This window comes from Dermacentor andersoni, chromosome 3, assembly GCF_023375885.2.
Source record: "Dermacentor andersoni chromosome 3, qqDerAnde1_hic_scaffold, whole genome shotgun sequence".
Lineage (NCBI taxonomy): Eukaryota > Metazoa > Arthropoda > Arachnida > Ixodida > Ixodidae > Dermacentor > Dermacentor andersoni.
The window spans coordinates 50,222,732-50,244,832 of record NC_092816.1 but is presented as its reverse complement, the minus strand read 5'-3'; the positions used below and the strand labels follow the sequence as shown (position 1 = coordinate 50,244,832).

At 46.4% G+C, this 22,101-nt stretch overlaps 1 protein-coding gene across 2 annotated transcripts in view; it reads right to left on the bottom strand.

The window, feature by feature from the left end:
- Positions 1–22,101, bottom strand: part of LOC126548406 (uncharacterized) — a 51,329-nt gene that overhangs the window by 9,905 nt on the left and 19,323 nt on the right. The window contains exons 4-6 of one of the 2 annotated variants that reach the window (XM_050196548.2): positions 20,096–20,138; positions 9,860–10,012; positions 4,462–6,117 (exon numbers count right to left, since the gene is read on the bottom strand). In XM_050196548.2, coding sequence (XP_050052505.1) covers positions 4,462–6,117; positions 9,860–10,012; positions 20,096–20,138 — 1,852 coding nt within the window. The remainder of the gene's footprint in view (positions 1–4,461; positions 6,118–9,859; positions 10,013–20,095; positions 20,139–22,101) is intronic. The other variant, XM_050196562.2, reaches the window with a different exon arrangement.

Genomic DNA, 22,101 nt, shown 5'->3' with positions numbered 1-22,101 from the left:
GAAAATTGTGCCTTTCTAGTGCGTTGTCTTAAATTGGAAGAAAAAAAAAACCATGTTTCGGGAGGCACTATCGCACAGCCTATTCAAGGTGTCTACCAAGTTGACATTTCCAAATTTCCCGAGTTTTCCAGGCTTTCCCTGAACACCTTTGCAAAATTCCCTGAATGAGCCAGAACTTTGTTTTATGTCAAGACAGGCTGACACCCTGTTGCCCGATGCTGTCACTTTCTAGAAAGTATGTTGGAACAAAAAAATGACTTAATCCTGTTTGAATAGTAAGTAGTAATATCTATTTGATTTAAAAAGAAAACAGAAGGAAGGTGTTCATAAAATGAAAAATGGTAAAACCCATTCCAAAATGAGTCGAACATTTTCAAATACGAATGAAAAGGAGATGCATACATAAGTAAATATTTTTGAATATGAGCTATTTGTATCAATTGATAGCAAGCTCATCGGTATGAGGCCTGAATTTTGTCACAACTAAGATTCGCTCTCGGCAGCCGAGAAGTCAACCTCAACTGTCCTGACATTCTCAGCCCGTACACAACATCTCAGTGTTGGGTTTCACTGCTTTAAAGAGTTTATTTTGGTTTGGATGAGGGACACCTGCATCTCGGCGTCAGCCAACACTTCTTTTTTTGAGCTCAAGCTCCTTCACAGAGGCGGCAGCACGCTTCCTTTTCCGTCAATTCCTCAGTGTGTCAGACCTTTCTATTCTCATCCTCCTCCTCCTGCCACGCTTTCATCCCATGGATCACTTGAAGCATCCTACCGGTCAGTTGTACAGTCAAAGTCCGATTTTTAGGACCACCTAGGGGCCGCAAAAACATCCGAAAAATTGCGCAGTCCGAAAAAAATGTGTCGCCGAGATTTCTGTCTCCAGTGATAGCTGTTGCACCGAGAGCGACCAAAACAACACTCTTTCTGAGGAGAAGTGAGCGAGAAGTAATTATTTTAGTGAATATTTCTCAAATCACAGCACCTACCGGCCTCCACCGAAAGCTCTGGCAAAACCGGATATCACGTCACGCTTACCCACCTCGAGGCCCATTGCGAGCGATCGTCCACACTGAGCGCACGAATGGGCGAGTTGACGTTTGCAGCAACGCGCTTTCTTTGTTCGACCGTCCTATTCGTACCACTTCCTCGTGTGAGCTGTTCGAAAACTTCGTCTTTCATCTCGTGGATTTGTGGTTTGATGTGTGAAGCAGCCGTGTCAACGTCGCAAAATGCCGTGGGTCTGCTGTGCGCATGTGAAAACGGCAGGCAGCGGTAGTCTTTTTCTCGCGTACTCGTTGACGCTGTAGTTTTGCGCACAGGTGCCGTTTGACCGTAATTTGTCGTTCGTACGACATTCTGAGCCAGATGTTTGGCCAATTCTGCCAGAATGAATCGAAATCCGCATCGTCTGAAGATAGTCTGAAGCGACGGCTGACTGAAAAAAATTCGCTGACATGAGACTGGTGGCGCCATCTCGTGTGCATCAAGGGAAGGAGAGCTCGGCTGCGATAAAACAATGTGATGCTGAAACCGCCGCGCATGTACTCGTTCACTCCGTCAGTAAAAAGACGTTTCCTGCTTACAGAGGCGCATTTCAGTCACTGCACATGCCTGGCTTCAATCCTCACCCGTTGCTTCATCGCATCTATTCTCAAAACAGCTACTTGTGCGCATCAAGCACCTGCCGTGCGAGAGTCGGCAGCCGACTGTTCTGCTCACGCCGCCGGCCACACCTGCTCCGAGGGCGTAGGTACAGGGAGGTCTACACGCGTCAATATCTTCAACGGTTTCTACGTCATTCTTTTTTTTTTTTTGTACAGTGTGTACTCGCGACACCTGTATTGTGCATTGGTGGCTTTCATGTTTTACGCGCTAGCAGCTATCCATCCAAGCGGGCGGAGCAAGCCGCTTTGCGCGGAACGCAGAGTAAATTCCTTACGTCGCCTGACATTGCATAGCCTGAGGCATAAGCGTCCTCGCTCTGTTGAAGCCAAACATGGCAAAGCGTTTGCGTGAGTGAATCACGCTGGGCGCACCGCCACGCATGCAAAACTGTCAATGAGGCGTGCGCCTCTGGTCTAGCTAACTCATTCATGACAGGTGCGAGCTTGCGATCCGAGCCGCCGGAACCGCGTTAATATCTGGTTTCCACCTATGATGCCGCCCCTGATCTCTCGAGGCGAACGCGTGTACATGGAATGCACAGTGTAAACACCACTTTGCTGGTCCAGGCTCTCTCGGCACCGCGGAGGGGGACTGCTGCGGCGGGTCGTCGTCAATTTCGCTTGACGACGCGGACGGATCGTAGGCATACGCCTTTATCGTTCGTGGTCGTTCAGTAGGCCGCTCATCCAAGTCGGAGTCATAAGTTCCGCTCATGCTATCGCTCTCACTAGAACTTTGCATTTTGCACTGCGCAGCGCGAGGAAAACAAAACTGCGCAGCCGGCCAGCTCGCTCCGCGGCTGCTGGGGGTAGGTGTGACGTCAGATCCGCCGGCTTGTTGTCGGGAGCGCTTTGCGAGTGACGCGGTGGCCGCTCATAGAGAGTCAAAAATAAAGCCATCCGCTCAAAAGTAACAAGAATAATGACTATATACTATAGCAATCGTGTCTTAGGAATGCAATTGTGAGGCTTTCTCTATATTCTTCGATTTTTATTCTGTATCCCTTTAAGGGCTGAAATTGCCACAGGCACGTCCAAAAAAGCTCTTAAGGCCTGCCAGTACACTTATTAGTGATATCGGTGCTCGTACTGCGACAGGTGACGGGGGTGCACGCGCATATAATTAAGGAATACATACCTTGTCCGGTGACAATTGCCCCTTCCCACACTTGTTATGCTTCACCGCCTAACACTGCTGTACTGAGGCGAAGCTAACTTTCGGGAACTGGCATTATGCGACGTGCCGTGCTCTGTGAGCTTGGAAGCCAATCGCGAGGATTACAAAGGTAGAGTCAGTGCCATTGCTCACAGTGGCAATTCTTTCAATGAAAAACCTGGCACTGCACGGCAAGAAGCTTAATAGCGAACGTAGAAGCAGCAGAATGCCAGTTCGAGGCAGCGAGATAATCAATATGGCGGCGGTGGCTTTGATTAATGCCATTTCAGACCTGCAGTCAGGGCAATATACATTGACTATATGGAGTATGTGGTGGTGCCGCAAAGCCGTGCGAATTATCGGGCATGTCCGAAAAATCGGGCATCTGGAAAATCGGTTTTAACTACTCTGGCAATACACCGTGCTGATGACACAGCGTCAATCACAATTCGTGGAGATTCCTCTGTTACTAAGGCCAGCATCAACACGACTTTCGTTCCCTTTCAATAGAAACACAGCTAATTTTCCCTGATAGAAGCACAAGTTCCCCGAGTTTTCCCTGAGTATTTCCAGACTATTCAAATTCCCTGAGAATTCCCGGTTTTCCCGGTTGGTAGACACCCTGCCTATTGCATAAGCATGGCTTTCCATAGACACAGCACTGACATCTTGATATTGCCGTAAACACGAGAGACCATATATTCAGATTGCCATAGCACCGCTGTATTTCTCCATGCCGAAATAAAAGTAGCAAGAGCAAGCGCAGGAAGAGAAAACTAATGCTGCAATTTGTTATGGCAGTCACGCAGTGGGCAGCAAGCACTCCTATTGGCTAATGCAAATTTGAATCACTGGCACACTTGTTTTAAGTGTTCTGTGACCGAAATTTCAAGATCTGCCTGGTTATCTAGAGTTTTTGTAGCTGTGTCCTAGCTGGTAACCGATGGTGACAAAGACATGATTTGTGCAAGATAAGGGGGTCTGTTTTCTTTGAGGCAGTGAAGCTACTCTGTATGGTGTGATCTGACAGGTGATAAGGCAGAACAGTTTGGAGTTGTCACAAGGCGCCTATACAGGCAGGGAATAGAGATAAGGCTACATATGGAAGAGAGTGTTGCCGATTATGCTGATGGCCCGAGTGTGAAAACTGGCATGCGTTGCAGCATAAAGTTGCAAAGTGTTTGAAAACGGCCAAAAAATTGCATGATGCTGCACAGAACAAAATTGTTTTCTTTTCTCTTTTTCCTTTTGAAGGGGGGGGCAAAGAAAATGCGTGCTGATGAAGTCAAGGCAGAGTGATGTAGGCTGCCCTTGCAATAGCAATGCAACTGGCGCATCGGCATGCCTGTTCAGCTAGCCTAACAACAGCCAGTGTCTCGCACTACCGGTGCACCAAGCATTCCTTATCTGCTCCGCCAGATAGGGTGCCACGGCTCGATTGTTCCTATCATCTGCTGTGGCACCAAAATCTGTTCCCAACTTTAACAAGTAAGCTAATGGACTGGGACTTTCGGAAATTTACATCATTCCAAAATTCCTATCAGGCGTGATCGTATCACCAAGGTTCTACAGTAGTAAGTCACCACAGTAAGTGTAAATGCAAGCGTAACCAACACATAAGGCCATAGAAGTGCTCACCCCAGTCCAGGAAGTCCACCACGTCCCTGTGGTTGAACCTGCCCAGCTCTTCCGGCCGCCCGTCAAAGCGAGGAGGAGCCACGACAGCAGTAGCAGCAGCAGCTGTGGCTGCAGGCTCTCCCCTTTCCCCAAGAGTTCCCCCTGAAGGCACACATTGGAACTGACTGTTCAGACTCATTTGCACTAGCTGCTCGTTCACATCAAAACCGAAAGTTATCTCGCCAAGTGTCGTGGGTGGCGTGCCGCCAATGTCATCCAGGAGCACAACCGCAGGGCTGCTCGACCTGTCACCCTCGCCACTCTGATAATGCTCTGCGGAGGACGACGAAACGTTCTCGCGTGCACCGCCAATGCCCGCAGTCATCGTGGCCAGGCCACCTGCCGTGGGCGCCACCGCGCTCGTAGCCGCCGCCAGAGTCTCCGTTCCTTGACTAGTTGGCCGAACTGCCGTTTGTTGTGAAGGCACTACTACAGCTGCTGGGTTCTCAGCCCCTGGTGACGAATTTGCTGCAGCGGCACCACCACCACCACCCCCACCACCACCACCGTTACTACTAGTTCCGCCGCGGCCCTGCCGGCAAGACATGCGTGCAATGTCAGCGTACGACGTCTGCAAGACCGTGGTAGCAGCCACGCCACTGCCACTGCTCACTGGCAGCGAGTGGACACTGTCCAGGTCAGAGTTCTCTGGAGAAGACGGCTCGGAAGGCGGCGCCGAGCCCGTGTAGTTGTGCTGGCGGCCGCCCCCCACCACCGTGGCGGGGGGCTCTTGCCGGATGCTTGGTGCACCGACGCTATTGCGTTGTTGCTGCAGCTGCTGCGGTTGTGGCTGCGACAGGCTCTCCAGAGAGTGCACACCAGGTCTCCGCACTGTTGAGTCCTCAACTGGTCCATTGCCAGTTGCAGAAGTAATGGCGGTTCCGTGTGAACTGCCAAATCCTGTTGCACTGCCCCCTCCTCCGCCGAGAGGCCTGTGGAAGCCCTCGTACACTGTGGTCGCTGCCTTCTTGAGCTGAGCTCTCCGCCGCTGCTTCTTTGTGACTAGCCTGAACTCCGACTCCTGGATCTGGTCGACATCCGAGTAGGATGACAGGTCCACCCTGTAGCTCCCAGTGAGCTCAGTCTCAGTGCCGTAGTCTGAGTAGAAGCTAGGCGAGAAGGAGCGCTCCTTCTCGTTTGGGCTGCCGCCACTTCCACCGCCGCAAAGCGGAGCATCCTCAAAGACTGCTCGTCGATGTGAGGAGTCGAAGTTGTTGTTGATGACGTCCTCTGACAAGCCCTCATGCACCACCTCCTTTTCATCAGCCTGGCCCGGTGGCGGACTCGAAAGGGAGTTCTTGGCGCCGCTGGAGTTTGACGAAGACGAGGCAGCACCTTTGCGCACGTTCTTGCCCTTGCGGCTCTCCGTGCTCAGACTGTTGCCTCCGTTGTTTGAGCTGTTCGGTGCTCCACTCTTGTCATCCGAGTAGATGTAAGCCAGCAGCGTGTCAATGGAGTCGCTGCCGCGGTGGCCTGTCATCTGTTCAGCCATCACGGTAGGATCCACATGGTTGCGTGACCGCTTGCTTTTGCGCGCCGAGTATGAGCCATTGTTGCTGTGAAGTTCACCATCACGGATGCGGCTCTGTGCTATGGCAGTCACAGTTCCTGTGTCACCTGCACAAGTGCAAGGAAAAAAATGTGCACAGAATGAATGCAGGTGGCAGCCATCGTCACAAGGAAATTACCTTCAGAAACCCATGTTACAGATGGTCTCATATCAAGGAGCAGATGTCAATGCAAATACTCGCCAAAGTGATTTAGCCAAGTCAAACTTGGAGCCACAAGCTTCTTCATATAGAGCATGTCTTTCGATTCCTAGTGCACACTATTTTGCCTGCATCAAGGCCTTGCTGGTTGCAGTGTGAATAAGTGCCTAATTTCCATTTCAGTAAATACATGCAAGTACTAATGACAGACATTCCCATTACCTGAACAGCACAGCGCTAGAAAGACCTGAACAAAAACATCGCCCCTAAAGCGCAAACATAAGGGCTTCAGCACTTATAGTGTGCCAAGATATCTAATTTCCAAGGCCACTGGTTGAGACAGAAGCACAACAGTCATTAGCCGGCAAAAATGTGGCACACAAACCCTTGGCACACATGTGGCTGGATGGCAGTTCCTGATGAGCACACAAATAGGACAGAGATCATGTCACTACTGCGCTGTTCATAATTCACAGAATCGTGAAAACGGAAGGTAGTTGCCATCAGCGCCTCACTTGAGAGATTTTCGGTAACAAGTAACACTCGCTGCGTTACGTCCATGCAGGCCAAGTGCTTTGCCTCACACAAATCACAAGGCATTGTCTGGTCAGCTGTTCCAGAAGTATGTTTCAATTATACAGTAAAACCTCGTTAAACCGTACCCGCTTAAACAGTAGTTTCAGTTTAAAAGTAGTAAAGTCAATTCCCCGACTCAGCGGCCATTGAACATAATGGATTTTGTATCCGCATAAACCGTACCAGCTTATTGCGTACGCATCGGTTAAAACGTAGCGTTTCCACTTTTCGTCGCACAAACACGGCGGGCGTCGTCTCCACCGGGCGGTCCGGCACAACAACAAGCCTCAGAGATCGGTACAACGGCCTTCAGGCGCCCTGTGCGTTTGCACGTGAAGCCGCATCAACATCAACATCATTTCGACGCCGTGCCAGAAAGCGAGAGAGCGTTATGGCGTCGTGCAAGCGAGGACTGCCGTCATGCCGAAGCTCGGATAAAAAAAAAGACGCTGGGTGATCAGCATAGAAGAAAAATTAGACATTGTCCGTACTATCGAATGTGACACGAAGAAGTCTGCGCTGGCCCGCAACATGGATCTGCTGTTGACTACAGTGTGGGGCATTTGGAATGCGAAGTTGCTCAGCAGCGCTGCTGCGACTGCGAAGAGATGTTGGCTACGAGGTTCGACTTTTCGCTATCGTTGCCTCTGTTGTTGCCGAAGTGTCGACTAGCGACAGTGCTGAGGACGACACGGAAAGCGACAGCACGGGCGATTCAGGCCGGACAGTGGCAGAAGCTGCGTGTTACCTCAGCCTCGTGAATGCAATCGTCGCAACGAGAACAAGGGCGCGATAACGTAACTATTCCAAACGAAAAGTTTTCCGTACTCCGGCACCCGGCAATGAAAAAGGCGCCCCGGAACTTATGCAGCACTAGTGCGCGCGCGCGTGCACGGAGAATACGTAACGCCAACGAGGAATCTGCCGTGCGAGTGTTTGCCGAGAGGAGGGGGGCGGCTGAGAAGCTGGCACGCAGCTTGAGTAAGTTTGAGGCTGCTGTCGTTGTGCTAGGCCGCCGCGGCATCAAACGAAAATAACACTTATGTCGCGCGAAGTGAATAAATACTGCATGTTTTTCCCCCTTTCATCGCACTCTCTCTGAGTTCCGTTTTCTACAGGTAAGTGGGCGATCTCATGCTATTTCGGTTAAACAGTACTACTGTTTAGTACGTACTATTTCCGAGCTCCGGCCGACTACGGTTTAACGAGGTTTCACTGTATTTTTAATGTCCTAATGAATCAGAATATATGTGAGATGTCTAGGGAAGGGCTGAAGATTAATTATGACCATCTTGGGTTCTTTAAAAAGCATCGAAAGCATGGTAATGACGAGCAGTTTCACATTCTGCCTCCGCTGAAGTGCGACCACTGTGGTTGCGGGAACTGAAACCCTCGAGATTGTGCTCAGCAGCTGAACACCCCAGCCACCGAGTCCTCCACGGAGGGATTTTTCCTCTCCTAGCTAGTACAGACGACGGCATAAAGCTTTTTCACAATGTACTAACACACAAATCGTTTGTGAAAATGTGCGCCGCATGCACTTTTCTACTACGCTTCTGCTAAACTCCTGCCATGACGACAACTCGGCAATGTTGACCAAGTACAGTGAAACCCCATTAATATGTTCCTTGCTGTTGCATTTTCCAGCTGCAACGTCCTGTTTTCGCGGTCCTGCCCTACATTCCATTGACTCCCATGTACTATGTTCCCATTCGATAAGGTGCCATTCTGTAATGTTCCCTGTATTACGCTGCGTTTCCCCGCTGCAGTCACAAATTTAGCAGTGCAGAAAAACATTTGCTTGCAAACTTTGCTTCGAAGACAAGGATATCTTTAATGTTGCAACAAGCAACCGATATGTTGCACAAGCCAGGCGCTGCACGAACGTTTTGGGAGAAAACATGCAAAAGAGCAGTCGGTGAAGCACCCCAAGAAGTGCACATCTGTTAAAACCTACCGGGAACCAAGCACACTGGGCCAAATCCTCCAAATGCAGGGCCACATTTATTCCGGGACCGGCAATATGCATCGCTTAATTGCCGATTCTCTTCGGTCAGCTTCGCCGCAATAAAGTTGTGTTATGCTGTGAAGCATATGAGAAGTGCAAAGGGGCCACTGTCGCAGAAAATCTTACTTGTCCCTTAAAGTGGTAGGCTTCACTTGAAAGACAGCTTTTATTATTTATGGGTTGATCTTAACGCAATTTTCGCACCTTATTTGTTTTGATGTGCCGATTACAAAGATGTAATTATTTTTGTTATAGGGCCAACAGTTCCTGATATACCACAGAAAATGAGTTCTTTCCTTAGAAGGAAAATGAGCATCCGCAAAAAAAAAAAAAAAAAAAAAAAAAAAAAAAAAGAAAAAAAAGAAAAAAAAAGAAAAACCTAACGAATATAGTGGTTAGGTTACAGAATCTATCTAGCATGTCTGAGGCATGTGCTAAGGTATAAATCAATGTCCTAGGCCAATTTATCAATTTTGCCTGAAAGAAATGCCACTGTAACATGTGAAACATGATTTGTAAAAAAGAATGCCTTAAAAAATATTACACTAAAATTGGGCTCTGCGTACACTCCATGCATTTATCTTGTAGGTAAAAATAAAAGGAAGAGCTATTACGATAGCTCATATAGAACATAAGTTATTTGATCTCCAAAATTGCAAGTGCGTCAAAATTGTTTTGAGAAATCAAGAAAAAACGTTTCAAAGCATATTTATTGGGAAATCTTGTAAAACCTTATGGAAATGAAGGGTCTCACAAACAGCAAATTGACAAAACTGAAAATACAACTTTTGACCCAATTTGCGGCCTTTAAGTGGAGCTTCCCCCGTTCATTTTACACGCCCTATCACCGGTTACAGCGAGAGCACCGAGATGTCTAATAACTGTACTGACAAAAACTGAGAGCCATTTTTGACGTTGCTGTGGCCATTTGCAGCCTACCTCACTGTTACATTTTCCCAGCTGTTACGTTTCTTTTTTTTTTCCCGCTGCCCCTTGAAAATCTTATCAACGGTGTTCTACTGTATAGCACTGCTATGTCCGGCTGTCGCTTGTCAGCCCTGCTTACATGTTTCCGAGCGCCCCTCGATCACGAATGGAACGCACCCAGCGCGGGTGACAAGAAGGTGCCGTGCCGGCAAATGGTACAGCGTCGAATTTTTCTCGCCGCTGCTTTGGTGTCGGTCGCTCTCGCGGCGTGTCGAGGGTGTTGCCGAAGTGCCTGTGCGATGTGCAAAGACGTCGTTAAATTGAGAGAAGTGATGCGTTTCCAACTTTTGAGACATCTTCCCTAGGACCCTTTCCATTGCTTTTGATTTCCTCAGATGAAGAAATTTCAATAAATCAATGTTTGTTATACTCACGTGCTAATGCAGCCAGCAATCAATAAAGCAGCTCATTGTTCACATGATGTACTTTAAAGGGACAGACAACCGCTCGGAACATGAATCGAGATAACCCCGCTCATGGAACGATTCCCTATCGTAGTGGCTAAAATGAGCCATGTTTTTCTCATCAAAAGTGGGTTTATATTTTTAAAACATTCCTAAAAGTCATTACAAGTGACCTTTGGCACCCCACGCGGCAATAACATGAAGCTGCATAAGAGGTCCACCATATGACCTTTACAAGTGTGCGCGGTTCCTGGTCTTTTTATTAGTATTGAAATACAGTACACTTTATTTAGATTGCAAGTTATTTTTCCTTCTAACTTACAATGTGCAGACAGATCTTCACTTGTATCGAGTAGAAAAGTGGCGCTGCCTTCGCCTTCGTTTTTGATGAGTTGGCTTGGCTCATCTATCGACAGACCGACGACAACGGGGGCCAGCCAGCCATGACGTAGGTGTGTACTTGAGGAAAAACTCGGTACAAAAATAAGAAATGTCTGTATGACAATGCAAACTTATTGCACCAGCTTATTTTCAGAAGTCGTTGACCACAGTTAGGCTCACCCCTGTAAAAGCAAAATGATGGGAGGCTTTCACAATTTGCGAGGCAGGCTATCGACATCGCTCTAACCTCTCGGCATTGCTGGAGAAGGGACTTGTACTTTTTAGAGGCTGCTCAGATAAAAAATTCTGCTTATTAAATATTCACGCACTCTTAGAAGTAACCGCTGCAGATGTAAACACTACCGAAGGTGAGCTTCGAATTCCGCCATAAATAAACTAGGCCCTTAAAAATCGGTTGTCAGTCCCTTTAATGATTACCTTATAAAACAGTACACAATCTTATAGCCACTTCAAATAACAAATCCAATTTCCTGACCTTTTTAAAGTACTTTGGGCTGACCAAATGACTATGCCAGAAATTTCACACATTGTGCAATTAGGCCTGTATACACCTTCAATTCACTGTCACTGCTTCAGCAACTGAAATATTTTATAGACTCATCCCTGAACCTAATGGAATTTGGCACACAGAATATCATGAGCCATAACGACCTTAAATATCATACAACAGAATTATATGCGGCTTTGCAGCATAATTTAGCAAGTGAGTTGTTGCAAATTTTTTAAGATGCACACTGATAAAATTTCTCAGGCTCTAAGAAAGGAAGCCACAAAACTGCTGCCTAGAACAAATCCAAGCCAAGCAGCAACCTTTACAGTACCACTGACAATCAATCTGGATGTCCTTTAATACAAAAATTAAACGGCTATGCCAAACAATGATTCAGAGATAGTTACTGCTTAAACAATGCATCCTATCTCAAAGCAATGCCCATATGTTAGCACAATGTCTTTTCACACTGCTCTCTTTCCTGTATCTCCTCTATTTCCTCCTCTTCTAGATCTTGCAACAAGGCATGCCTATGTCCTGAATTCTACAAGTGCAACAAGCCGTTGCTGCCATGGCCTCATAGATGTGCTGCACTACTAGTACTTCAGGAGGAGCAATCTATACTCAGTGCCTCCACATTCCACATAGTTTCGATATGGACACCGACATTGGAAGTTTGCCCCGGGTGTGAAGCTGCAAAAGTGAGGGACTGGCTAGCGCACCTACCCCAAAAGCCTTCACAGTTTGACAGCAGTGTATTCCCCAGTGCATTATAGGTATTTGTACCGTGCACAGCTTTTTTGTTATGTTCACCCACTCCTTTTCTGCAGTGCCTTCGGGCCTTGAAAGTTATGTTGAATAAATAAACAGGTTGCCACCAACTACTGTAATACTACTCGTAGCAAGCACAGCCATTATGTGTCCAGTACCACACAAGTCACACGACACATCTTGTACCAGGCATTTACAACAATTGCAACCATTACACTAGAAAGTGTTAGTATAGTGTAAAGCAGCAAATGTAAGAAGTTGTAGCATGATCCACACTGTGCATACTCGGTACATAAGCGATGCACACACTATTTCTAGGTTTTAGTGTTTCATGCTAACCCATGTAAAGGAAGCTTTGCATAGGGGAACATGGTGGCGCCAGTTAAAGTGGGTTGCCGCCTTTTTCGGATCTTAATTTGTTCCCTATACTGTTGGACCCATTTTTTCCCCAACTGGTGCTTTTATGTGATTTATATTTGTGTTGTCATGCATTAACAGTGAAGTATTACCATAAAATCTAGTTAATTTGAAAAATCGGAAGTTCGGACTCGTGCTCTGGTCCCAGCAGACGTATGCATTATTTAATGCAATCAAACTCTTTCACTCAGACGTACAGTGAAATCTCGTTAATTCGAACTTCAATAATTAGAACTTATGGATAATTCTAACTGTACAATCTGGTCCGACCAAGCTCCACAGAAGTTTATGTATAAAAAAGCCTGTTAATTTGAACGCGAGAAGGTTCCGCCACGGATCATTCGAACTACGCTCGCCTAGCACACGGCCAGAAAAACGCGCCTACTGCCTAGGCACAAGGCTGCGTTGCCTCCGAACGGAGAGAACGGCGAGAGAAGGCCAAATCGGAAAAATCTAACCAGCGCAGGGTCGGCCAGAAGGCAGCGGCGGCTGCCACCTCTACGTTCTACGTAACCTCCAAGACTTCTTGCCTGTTGCGTATCTCGGAGGCTTTGCAAATCTTGTGCAGCTGCTAATGTGTGGCAGATGGCACGGCAAGCACCAAAACACAGCGAATCAAGTGCATTGCAGCTACGCTTGCAATCAAGAACCAACGAATCGGGGCCTTTGCCACCTTCACATGTTCAGCGTCTTTGTCTCGGCAGTCTTCATCGGTTGTGCACGTCTGTTTTCAGCTTAGAAGGTATCGGCCGTCGCAATTCTTTGGGATGGTGTTAAGCCTCGGCTAACGTTCGTTTCGGTGGACATCAGTGGTGTGGCACAGTCGGACCCAGAGCTTCGACTTGAAGATGGCGTCTGCCGTGGCACATGCCATCACTTTCTGAAATGCCAAATTTCTGACATGCCCTACTGCTTCCAAATCTCAGTGTACTGTTGTTCTCCTTCACTTTCGTTAGTTCGAACTTTCGTTAATTCGAACTGAAGTGGCTTCCCTTGCGTTTCGAATTAACGAGCTTTTTACTGTATCTGGCTGTACATCGGTTAATTCGGACAACTCTCGGAGTTTGGCAAGAACCACAAATGTGCAACACAAAACAGCAAAAACAGTGTTAGCTTCCAACCGCAACGACTGGGCGGAGTCTGCATCTCCCTATCACCATAGTCATCAGCGGAAATCGTACCTGAATGACAGCATCGTTGGAACACTCAGTGTCTATTTGAGGGTTTAAAGCCTTTATTTTTGTATTTACCGCAACACACAACACCGCATTGGGGGCGTGCCTTCATAAGTTTGCAGTCACAGTCTATGATCGCGTCGATAGCAGCCGCGGTTCCTTCCGCGGCAGTTGCGGCATAGAGTACTTTCACTTTGACTCGGTATGCACGCCTTTCGCGTGCCTTCATCCATGATCGCGCTGATAGTGATCATGGTTTTGCCCGCAGTTGTTGTAGGAAACTGTAGTTTCGTTTCAACTTTGCGTACGGTCAGTCGCTTACCTTCAGAACCGCAAGGTCACCGCTTATGATCATGTCAATAGCGGCCACTGTTTCGCCCACAGTGGTTGTGGCAAACAGTTTCATTTTGACTTAAAGCTGTCAAGAATTAAGAGAATTGGCCACATCGCAATGGATGGTCCATCTGCTTGCGACCAGCTAACTAGCGAAAAAATAACCGGGACGTGTGCACGGTAGTGAAAAGTGCCTCGGATGACGCACGCCGTGAAGGAAGTCGCGAGGCCTTCACTGCTGCAAGCGCTGATCAGTCAAGAAATGAGAACTGCAGCTTCCACACTGCTTTTGTACAAAATAGGAACTGGATTTGCCCATTCAGAAAATAAAAGCGCGTTGAAAGTCCGAATTGACAAAGTTTTACTGTAGTGACACATGGGTGCCGTTTCAGAGAGGTTAATTTTTTGGCACTTCAGGCAAGATGAGAGAGGATGTGCTAGCTGTACATGACCTCCGAGATACTGCGTCATGTGCGACAAGACATGCGCGCTGCCTGATCTTGCAGACCATAGACTACATATGTTTGCTTGTATTTTGTAGTAATTCGTGCAGATGGCACTCCAATCTGAATGTTATCCCAATTTGCAGAAAAAGTATGGTCGGTGTAGTGCAGATATAATACGGACACGTCATTGGATTATGTTGATGTTCAGTGTGCATTTTGTTCACTCGTAGTTCAACCTTTATATCTAGGTGGTGCCTCAGTTTGCATTTGCGAAACCATATGGCCCTAAATCAGGAGCCTAGATTGCGCCACACACTGCAGTTTCTGAAAGCATTAATGTTGCAACACACCAGTACAGTAAGAATTTCACACTACAACTACTACAACGGTTTACTATCATGCACATGCTCAACAAATGATAAATTTTTCCGATGCCTTATAATTCAGATGCCTTCGCGGCACTGCCATGTACCCCGTAGAGCCAATGCATAAGAACATCTAAATTTCGGACGGTGGAACCCTTTTTGCCATGACTGCAGGTTTGAAGTGGCATTTATCGAAGCGAACACCACCACCGTTTTGATTAGCTCGCACCCTCGAACCAGTACTCGAGGTACGCTCGCGAACGGGGAGATTTCCTTGCTGTAGAGAGGATCGGACTGGAACCCATTTGTGCAGTAGCCGTATGGCGAAGCGGCCAATCAGCGACCGAGGAGTGGTCACTCTGGCACCGACGGCAGCCTCATCGCCACGGATCATTCGGCGGCACCGATATCGTCGCTAGGCCTTTTCTGGTTCACTTCAAAGCTAAAGCTGACAGCGCTTCGGAATGAATAACTGACTCGCACAAGCCGCAATATTTTCTTACTGTTGTCGCTCTTTGCAATAATTATAATAATCACGACATGCACTTCAAGTCGCCAGTTTACGTCTGTTGGCAGAGCACGCGTATGCGCGAGCAGACGACACAACATAGCTTTACATCACTATTTCTTGTGACCCACGTGACCAAGCCATGTTGCGTTTCTTCTATGACGTCATAGCATTACCCAGAGCCCAGAAACCGAAACCAAAATCGCTCGGTATAATAATGCTATTAAATTATTGGGTATACAGTCAAACCCGGCTATATCAAACTCGCAAAAAAACGCCTATCAGTTCGACATAGAGCATAATTCGATATAAGCCTGCTAAATAATTGGATGTCACAAAAGCACATACCATTTATAAAATCACTTTATTAACGAAACAAGCTTAGTTCGGCATAAATTAGTCCTGCATTTTCTTCTGCTTGGGCAATTTCGCTGCCTGCGACGCACGCACTTCCCCACGTTGTCTAAGGAGTCGGAGCAGCTGAGGCCGCAACCTTCCGCATTCGCGCAGAAGCGCCGGACTAATGCGAGTGCACCAATCACTTCGGAGGATATGGGCAAAGGACTGTAGTTGCTTTCCTCAATGTGCCTACTGTCATTTGTGCTCGGTACGATGTCGGCGATGTAGTCTTCGTTTCCGGGCTCTACCGTGGTCACAACACCATCATCTGCACTCACAAACTCGTCCACCGTTGATTCGAATGTCCCGGAAATTTTGTCAGCTAGCTCCAAACTTCGGCAACACCGGCACGTATGAAGAACCCCTCGTACACGGCCGTGCGTAAGCGTCGGGCGCCATGGCACCGGGTTGCGAGTCTGGCCACTTTAGCCCTAATCGTGCCGAGAGTGCTCCTCGGAATCTTGCACGCTGCGGGGACATCCAACTTCTCATCGCGTTCGATGCGATTTATGATTTCGAGCTTCACGACGAAAGGCGAATTCTGCCGCTTCATCACGGCAACACTGCGGGAGAAGGCCCACAAGGCGCAAACACGATAAACCAGAGAAGCAGCCAGACAACTCGCACTTTCGCCATCTTGCACGAAGAGAGCACGAGAGCTTCCGATTGGCTGTCTGAGCAAGCGCTGTAGGCGGGCCAGGATCATCTTTTGCTGGGGAGTGTCGCTAGATAGTGATCTAAAGAAAGGAAGGACGCTTGATTCTGCAACCCGTGTGGGAGCACGGCGAAGCGTCGTCAGGGGAGAGGGGTGGCAAGTGAAAGATGATAGAAAAAGAGGGAGGATGGTGGCCTAATAGACTCCACTATGCGCTACACGGGGAGTGTCGACGGCTCGACCGAACAGCCCGAGATAGCGCGGTCACGGTAGGGAGAGCGGTTGGATGGAGCCGCGCCACCGGGTTTCCCCGCTACCGCGAGGGAAAGCCAACCTCTGGGGGCACTTTTGCGCCGCTTGACGTTTGATATATCGGGAGTCACTGCAATATTTGTTCGATGTAAGCGTAATTTTTGCTATATATACTCATTGTAACTATACCGTGACCAGAAATTGTTCGATATATAGAATAATTCGATGTAAACGGGTTCGACTGTATATGAATCTCGCGGTGTGTATCGTGCTTCCTGAAGCAGTACGCAACGCTTGAATCGAAGAACGCATGAACGAAAATTTTCATGTCTCCACCCCTTTAACTATATATGCATGCACTTAACATCTCTGGTCAGAGTACGACCACCGATACACCCGTAAGTGCCCTGGCAAGCCTTCAGAGCTATTTCGGACATGCCTGTGGCGATGCGAGCCCTTGGGGGCAGTAAAAGGTATGCACTAAGTTTTTCGGATTGTTAGGATATTTTGGACGTTCTCACAGTCCCTAGGGAATTAGGAAAATCGGACGTGTATGAAGTGAACTCCGATAACCATCCAATCCTGATAAAACCAGACGACGAACTGCGTGGCTGGAGTGGAGTGGCTGTACACCGCATGTGCAGTCGAACCCTGTCATGACAAAGTTGCATCTGACATGAAGATTCATTCATCACATCCAATTTTCCAATAAGCATAGATTCGTGACGTGGTGAAAATGCCGAGAAAATTTTTATACCCATGCCCGCTACATTGAGCTTCAAGTGTATTTAAAGTTTACGATCAGAAACAAGTCAAAGGGTACACTTTCAATATGTTGATTCTGCCTTTCGTGCCCTTTTTAAAGCAGACACCATCACCATCAAGCTGCATCACAGCAAGCCACTTTGAAGAACCAAGATTGCTTTCCCACCTGTCTTTTCGTACTGCCAGTTTTTGACATTCAGACCCCTCTTTTAAAACATGAAGGTGCTATCAACATCTGCTTGTCAGAAAAAAAAAGAATGAGAAAACTGAAAAAAAAAAAGAAGAAAAATGAAATCAAGAGTTAGACGGAAACTTGTCTGGTCAGGATTGCTCGTAATCTAACGTAAAACGGATTCTGACCAAAAAAAAAGGTGTTCCCTCTGCCATTTGGGGGCCTTACTGACTGTGAAAGCAAACGAAATGGGGAGACGACTATATATGTGTGAATAGATGGTGCAAACAGGGGGCATAAACAAAAGGAAGACTGCAGTCATTGCAGCTCAGCATGGTATCAATAGCCTGGATTAGTAAGGACTCGAAATACATCTGCAAGGTTAGATCAATTTCATCGGCTAGCACATGTGCCCTACCTGTCAATATCATGTCCCTTTTTTTACACGGAATGCTTGGCAAAAAGCGTTAGAAAACACTTTCTTTAACATTGTAACAGAGTTTCTTGACGCGTCTTTGAATATGACCCGTCTTGCCGATACAGACATGATTGCAGTCTGCACAAGGAATCTTACGGAAAGCCTGGGTACTTTTCTTTCGGAAGCTTATCTGACATTTAAAAGCACGGTTCTAAACTTTTGAGTCACTGAACAATGTTACGATGCTAAAAACACTAAGTGTCTTCTAACGAATTTTTGTTTTCTAATTTGCTCTCATGCCCACAGTGCCATTTAGGCATTACAGCGAGAGGTTACACAGAGCAATGTGAACAACGTATGGCATCTTTATAATAAAAAGCGGTACAATATGACGCACAATATCACTAAGGAACAAAAGTACTACATCACAGTGTCAATGCACATCAACATAAGATAAACTAAGCTCTAGGCCTTTGGTAGACAAAAATGGCACTATAGAATTACAGTCGCCAAACAATTTTCCAGACGTCATGGGGACAGAAAAATAGAAGAAAATCAAACAGTCCGAAAAACTCGTTCACCCCAAAATATAAAACTTACTAGGCTTAGAGAGGCTTTAAAAAAAAAAAAAAACTGATAGTGCCCTGCCTCACCGTACGCTTTGAGGCAATCTGATTTGCTTAATTTGTGCAAGAGCGTCACCGCCTTGGTGACCTCCGTTGCTGGAGATTACCATGGAGATGGAAGAAACGAGCGATGTTTCTCTGCACCACATGGCTCTCGCAAAGGCCCATGAGGTGGTGCCGATCACACAGAAAGTCGCACGAACACACATGAAGACGCGACGCTTTTAAGGCACACAAGGCGAAAATAGCAATCGAAGCTTCAAAATAATGAATAAAAATGGATCCTCTGTTAAGTGGTTATGACGACAGTGCTGACCACAAAAAGAAACAAGAAATACTACCGTCTCCTAGGGAGTTTTGTCAGCCAAGAAAGAGTGGGCATGGCCTCCAAGACTGAAGGGCATTGCGTACTCTCGTCGAAAGCGTGTGCCTCCCAATCTTTGAGTCTATAGAACGAGCCACTGGAAGCCAAGCTTGGCCAAGCGAGCAGAAAATCCAATACAGCAGCCCCCAAGATCGGGTGATTGAGTGATTTAGTCTGGAAAATCAAACTTTGGGGCCTAAATTCGTTCGAAATATCAATTGCCGAAATGCATTAGCTCTATGGGAACTCTGGCAGTGAATTGATGAAGTCCAAAATATCCATCAAATTACTGAAATCCGAAAAATCCATTGGTGAGTGTATATAATAAAGAGGTATAACAAAAAAACTGCAGTAGAAGACAGAAGAGAATTTTAAAGAGGAGCTGCAAAAGCTTCCTTATCAAGTACCTTAACTATGGCAGTAGGCAGTCGATTCCCCTCAGAAATGGTTTTGAGGAAAAAGGTGCAGCTGAAAGGATTAGTTTTACAACTGTATTCCTTGACCTTGAGCTCATGATCTGTTCGTCTAGATACATAATGCAGCTGAAAAATATACTTACTGCAGTCTATTTCGATTTGGGCATGCAATATATTTTGCAAAAGCTTCAAGCGTAAAGTTTGCTTCTTTCTGAAGGCTCCCACTCCAACATTTGTTATGTAGCAGTGATGCTGAGGTTTCTTGTATAGTTATCGATTACACACCACGCTGCTGTATTCTGGACTTTCTGAAGTTTGTCTCGGTTAAGTATCAACAGATACTTTCTGCCCTCACTCACTGGCCAGAACGGCACAGTAATGTTACCTTCAGTTTTATTCAGGGGGCTCAGATCCGAGGATACTTGGCGCACTCTCTCAGTGAGCATCTGCTTCGTGCTACATAACTGAATGGTCGTTCAAGTTGAAACAAATAAAATATCTCCTAGAAACAATCGATCAGGACTTGATATGCAAAAAACATATCCGAAGACATTTCTGGCAAATTTCAGCTGTGTGGTAATAAAGCTAAGGCTCCTAGGCAGCAGTATGTTTGGATAACTTGCTGGACCAAACTGCAGACAAACCTAGTCTTTTGTTACCATACATATGAAGCTTGTTGAAGATGTCGCCAAACAGGACTTTTTCACATATCAAATCCCAATTGGCAAGTACATCTTTCGGGGAGATGCAATTGCGTGAACGCCGACAGCCATTCAGTCAGACGGTTCATGGTGGGCGCAGGAAACGCGGGGCACCTTCATGTCTCGCATCTCGCATCCCACATATCAGGCCTCTATTGGCGTCATGCATCGGCACACAAACTACGCTTCCCTTGAATGACGTTTGTTCTACATAGAGATGCTAAAGAACCACCAACCTCCGAAGAAGGACATCCTGCCTTCCTTGTCCATGCAAAATTCCTGGAACAGAAGCAAAATCAATGTTACACACCCAACATCAGTGCGACAACTGACAATGGTCTAAAGCACATACCTAAAATGCCTTGAAAAATGGTCACACATTACACAGCAGTGAACATAACTGCTTCATTCAAACAGTAACAGACAGTACCGACAATAAAGTGACCGTAGGTATCTGTTAATTAGACTGGTTAATTCGATTGCAACCGAAGGTCTAAGCTGGCGCCCATGCATTTCTATGGGCCCAAACTTTCGTTATTTCAATCTTAACGTTTTTACCTTTACTGGGTAACTTGAACTTGAGCAGTCAGCATGCAAGTGCGTGAATATTTTGACCCCAACACTGACCCCTTTTTGGAGGCAGAGTGTCTAGGTGGAGCTCATGATACAGCAAATGTGATGAACACAAGTTTAAAAAAAAAATATCTCGTCAGAAACGTACATTTTCGGCCTGCCCTAGGAAGATTTTAAAGCAATAACAGCAACTGTCAGTGTTCAACCACGGTATTTGTTTGATTATAACATGAGCCACTTTTTTTTTTCTAGACAAGTGGGCCGAAAATTGCCCGCGCGGTGCAATCGGACACTATACTAAAACTGCTTTCGCGGCATTGTATGCTTTATCTCATAACAAGGATGTATTGAGGTGAAGCAGACTTTAAAAACCATGCGGCGAAGCTTTCTCTAGGAAACTAGTCGCCGTTGTGCAATACCCTTGGTCCCAATGACCCTTGGCCATTTTTCTTGCTAAAAAATGGCTGCCCATTATATCTCTTTGTTTAGGAGCTTTAATGCAATTTCTACTTTACTTTTCTACTTTGGGCACATAGAAAGTGGGTGCACGTTTGATTTGGGGGCATGTTAGACCCTGGCAAATGCTACCAAATGAAATTCTGGTGCGTTTTGGTGTTTATTTCGACGTGCTGAATAACTCAATCAGCTTTGACGATCCCGTCAGGGGCAAATTAACGGAATTCAACTATACTTACCAAATGCATTCATCAAGAACGAACCAGCAGCCTAGTTTCACATACTGTCCGTTCTAAAATGACATGCAGTTAAAAGGAAAACCCTTTCTTACATTTCTGCTGATCTAGAGGTGTACGAATATTTGAATACCACTGAATATTAAGCTATGAATACTTGCCAAATCTTGTGCTGAATTTAGCATTGGCGTAATTTAAAGCATAAGGTAAGCTCAGCCACTGGACGACTAAGCTCTGCAAGGGACACAGGTTTGCGAACAACAAGGGTGCAGTTTAATCACAACGAAAAGGGATGTGGGGCGATTGCGCAAAAGAATTCCAGTTGCAATAACAATACTATTTTCGAATCATAAGAAGCCAGCAAACAAGGACACTAAGGACAACATAGGAGAAATTACTTGAACTAAAAATCATAACTTCATGGAAATTAAAGTGGATGAAGAAAACGTTTGGCCGCAGATGGGATACGAACCAGCTTCTTCGCGTTACGTGTATGAAGTTCTTATCAGCTGAGCTACAGCGGCATTGTTTTCCCACCCACTTTCTGGGGTATTCATGTTTTACTACTAGAGCTGACGCTGGTAGTGTTAGCAAGTGCCACCACTCGCAAACCTTGGCTGGTGGATTGGAAAATCTTTCCTGCCGCAGGCATCATGAGTAAGCTATCTATTTCGGGTGACTGCAACTGGTCAATGAACTCACACATGCTACCTGGAGGCATCGATGCTCCCGGATTTGGGACCCCCGTAATGTAATGAATGAGAAGAAAAAGAACCGAGGGGCCCAATTTTTCTTAATCATATCATAAGACGCATAAATACCCGAAACATAAATACAGTACCAATACAATACGTTATGAAAACACAGGTCGTAACCCACCTGCACCTAGTTGTTTTTTCATCAACCTTCATTTCCATTAATTTGTCATTTCTTTAATTCAATTAGCAAGTACAAGTAATTTCCACTATGTTGTCCTT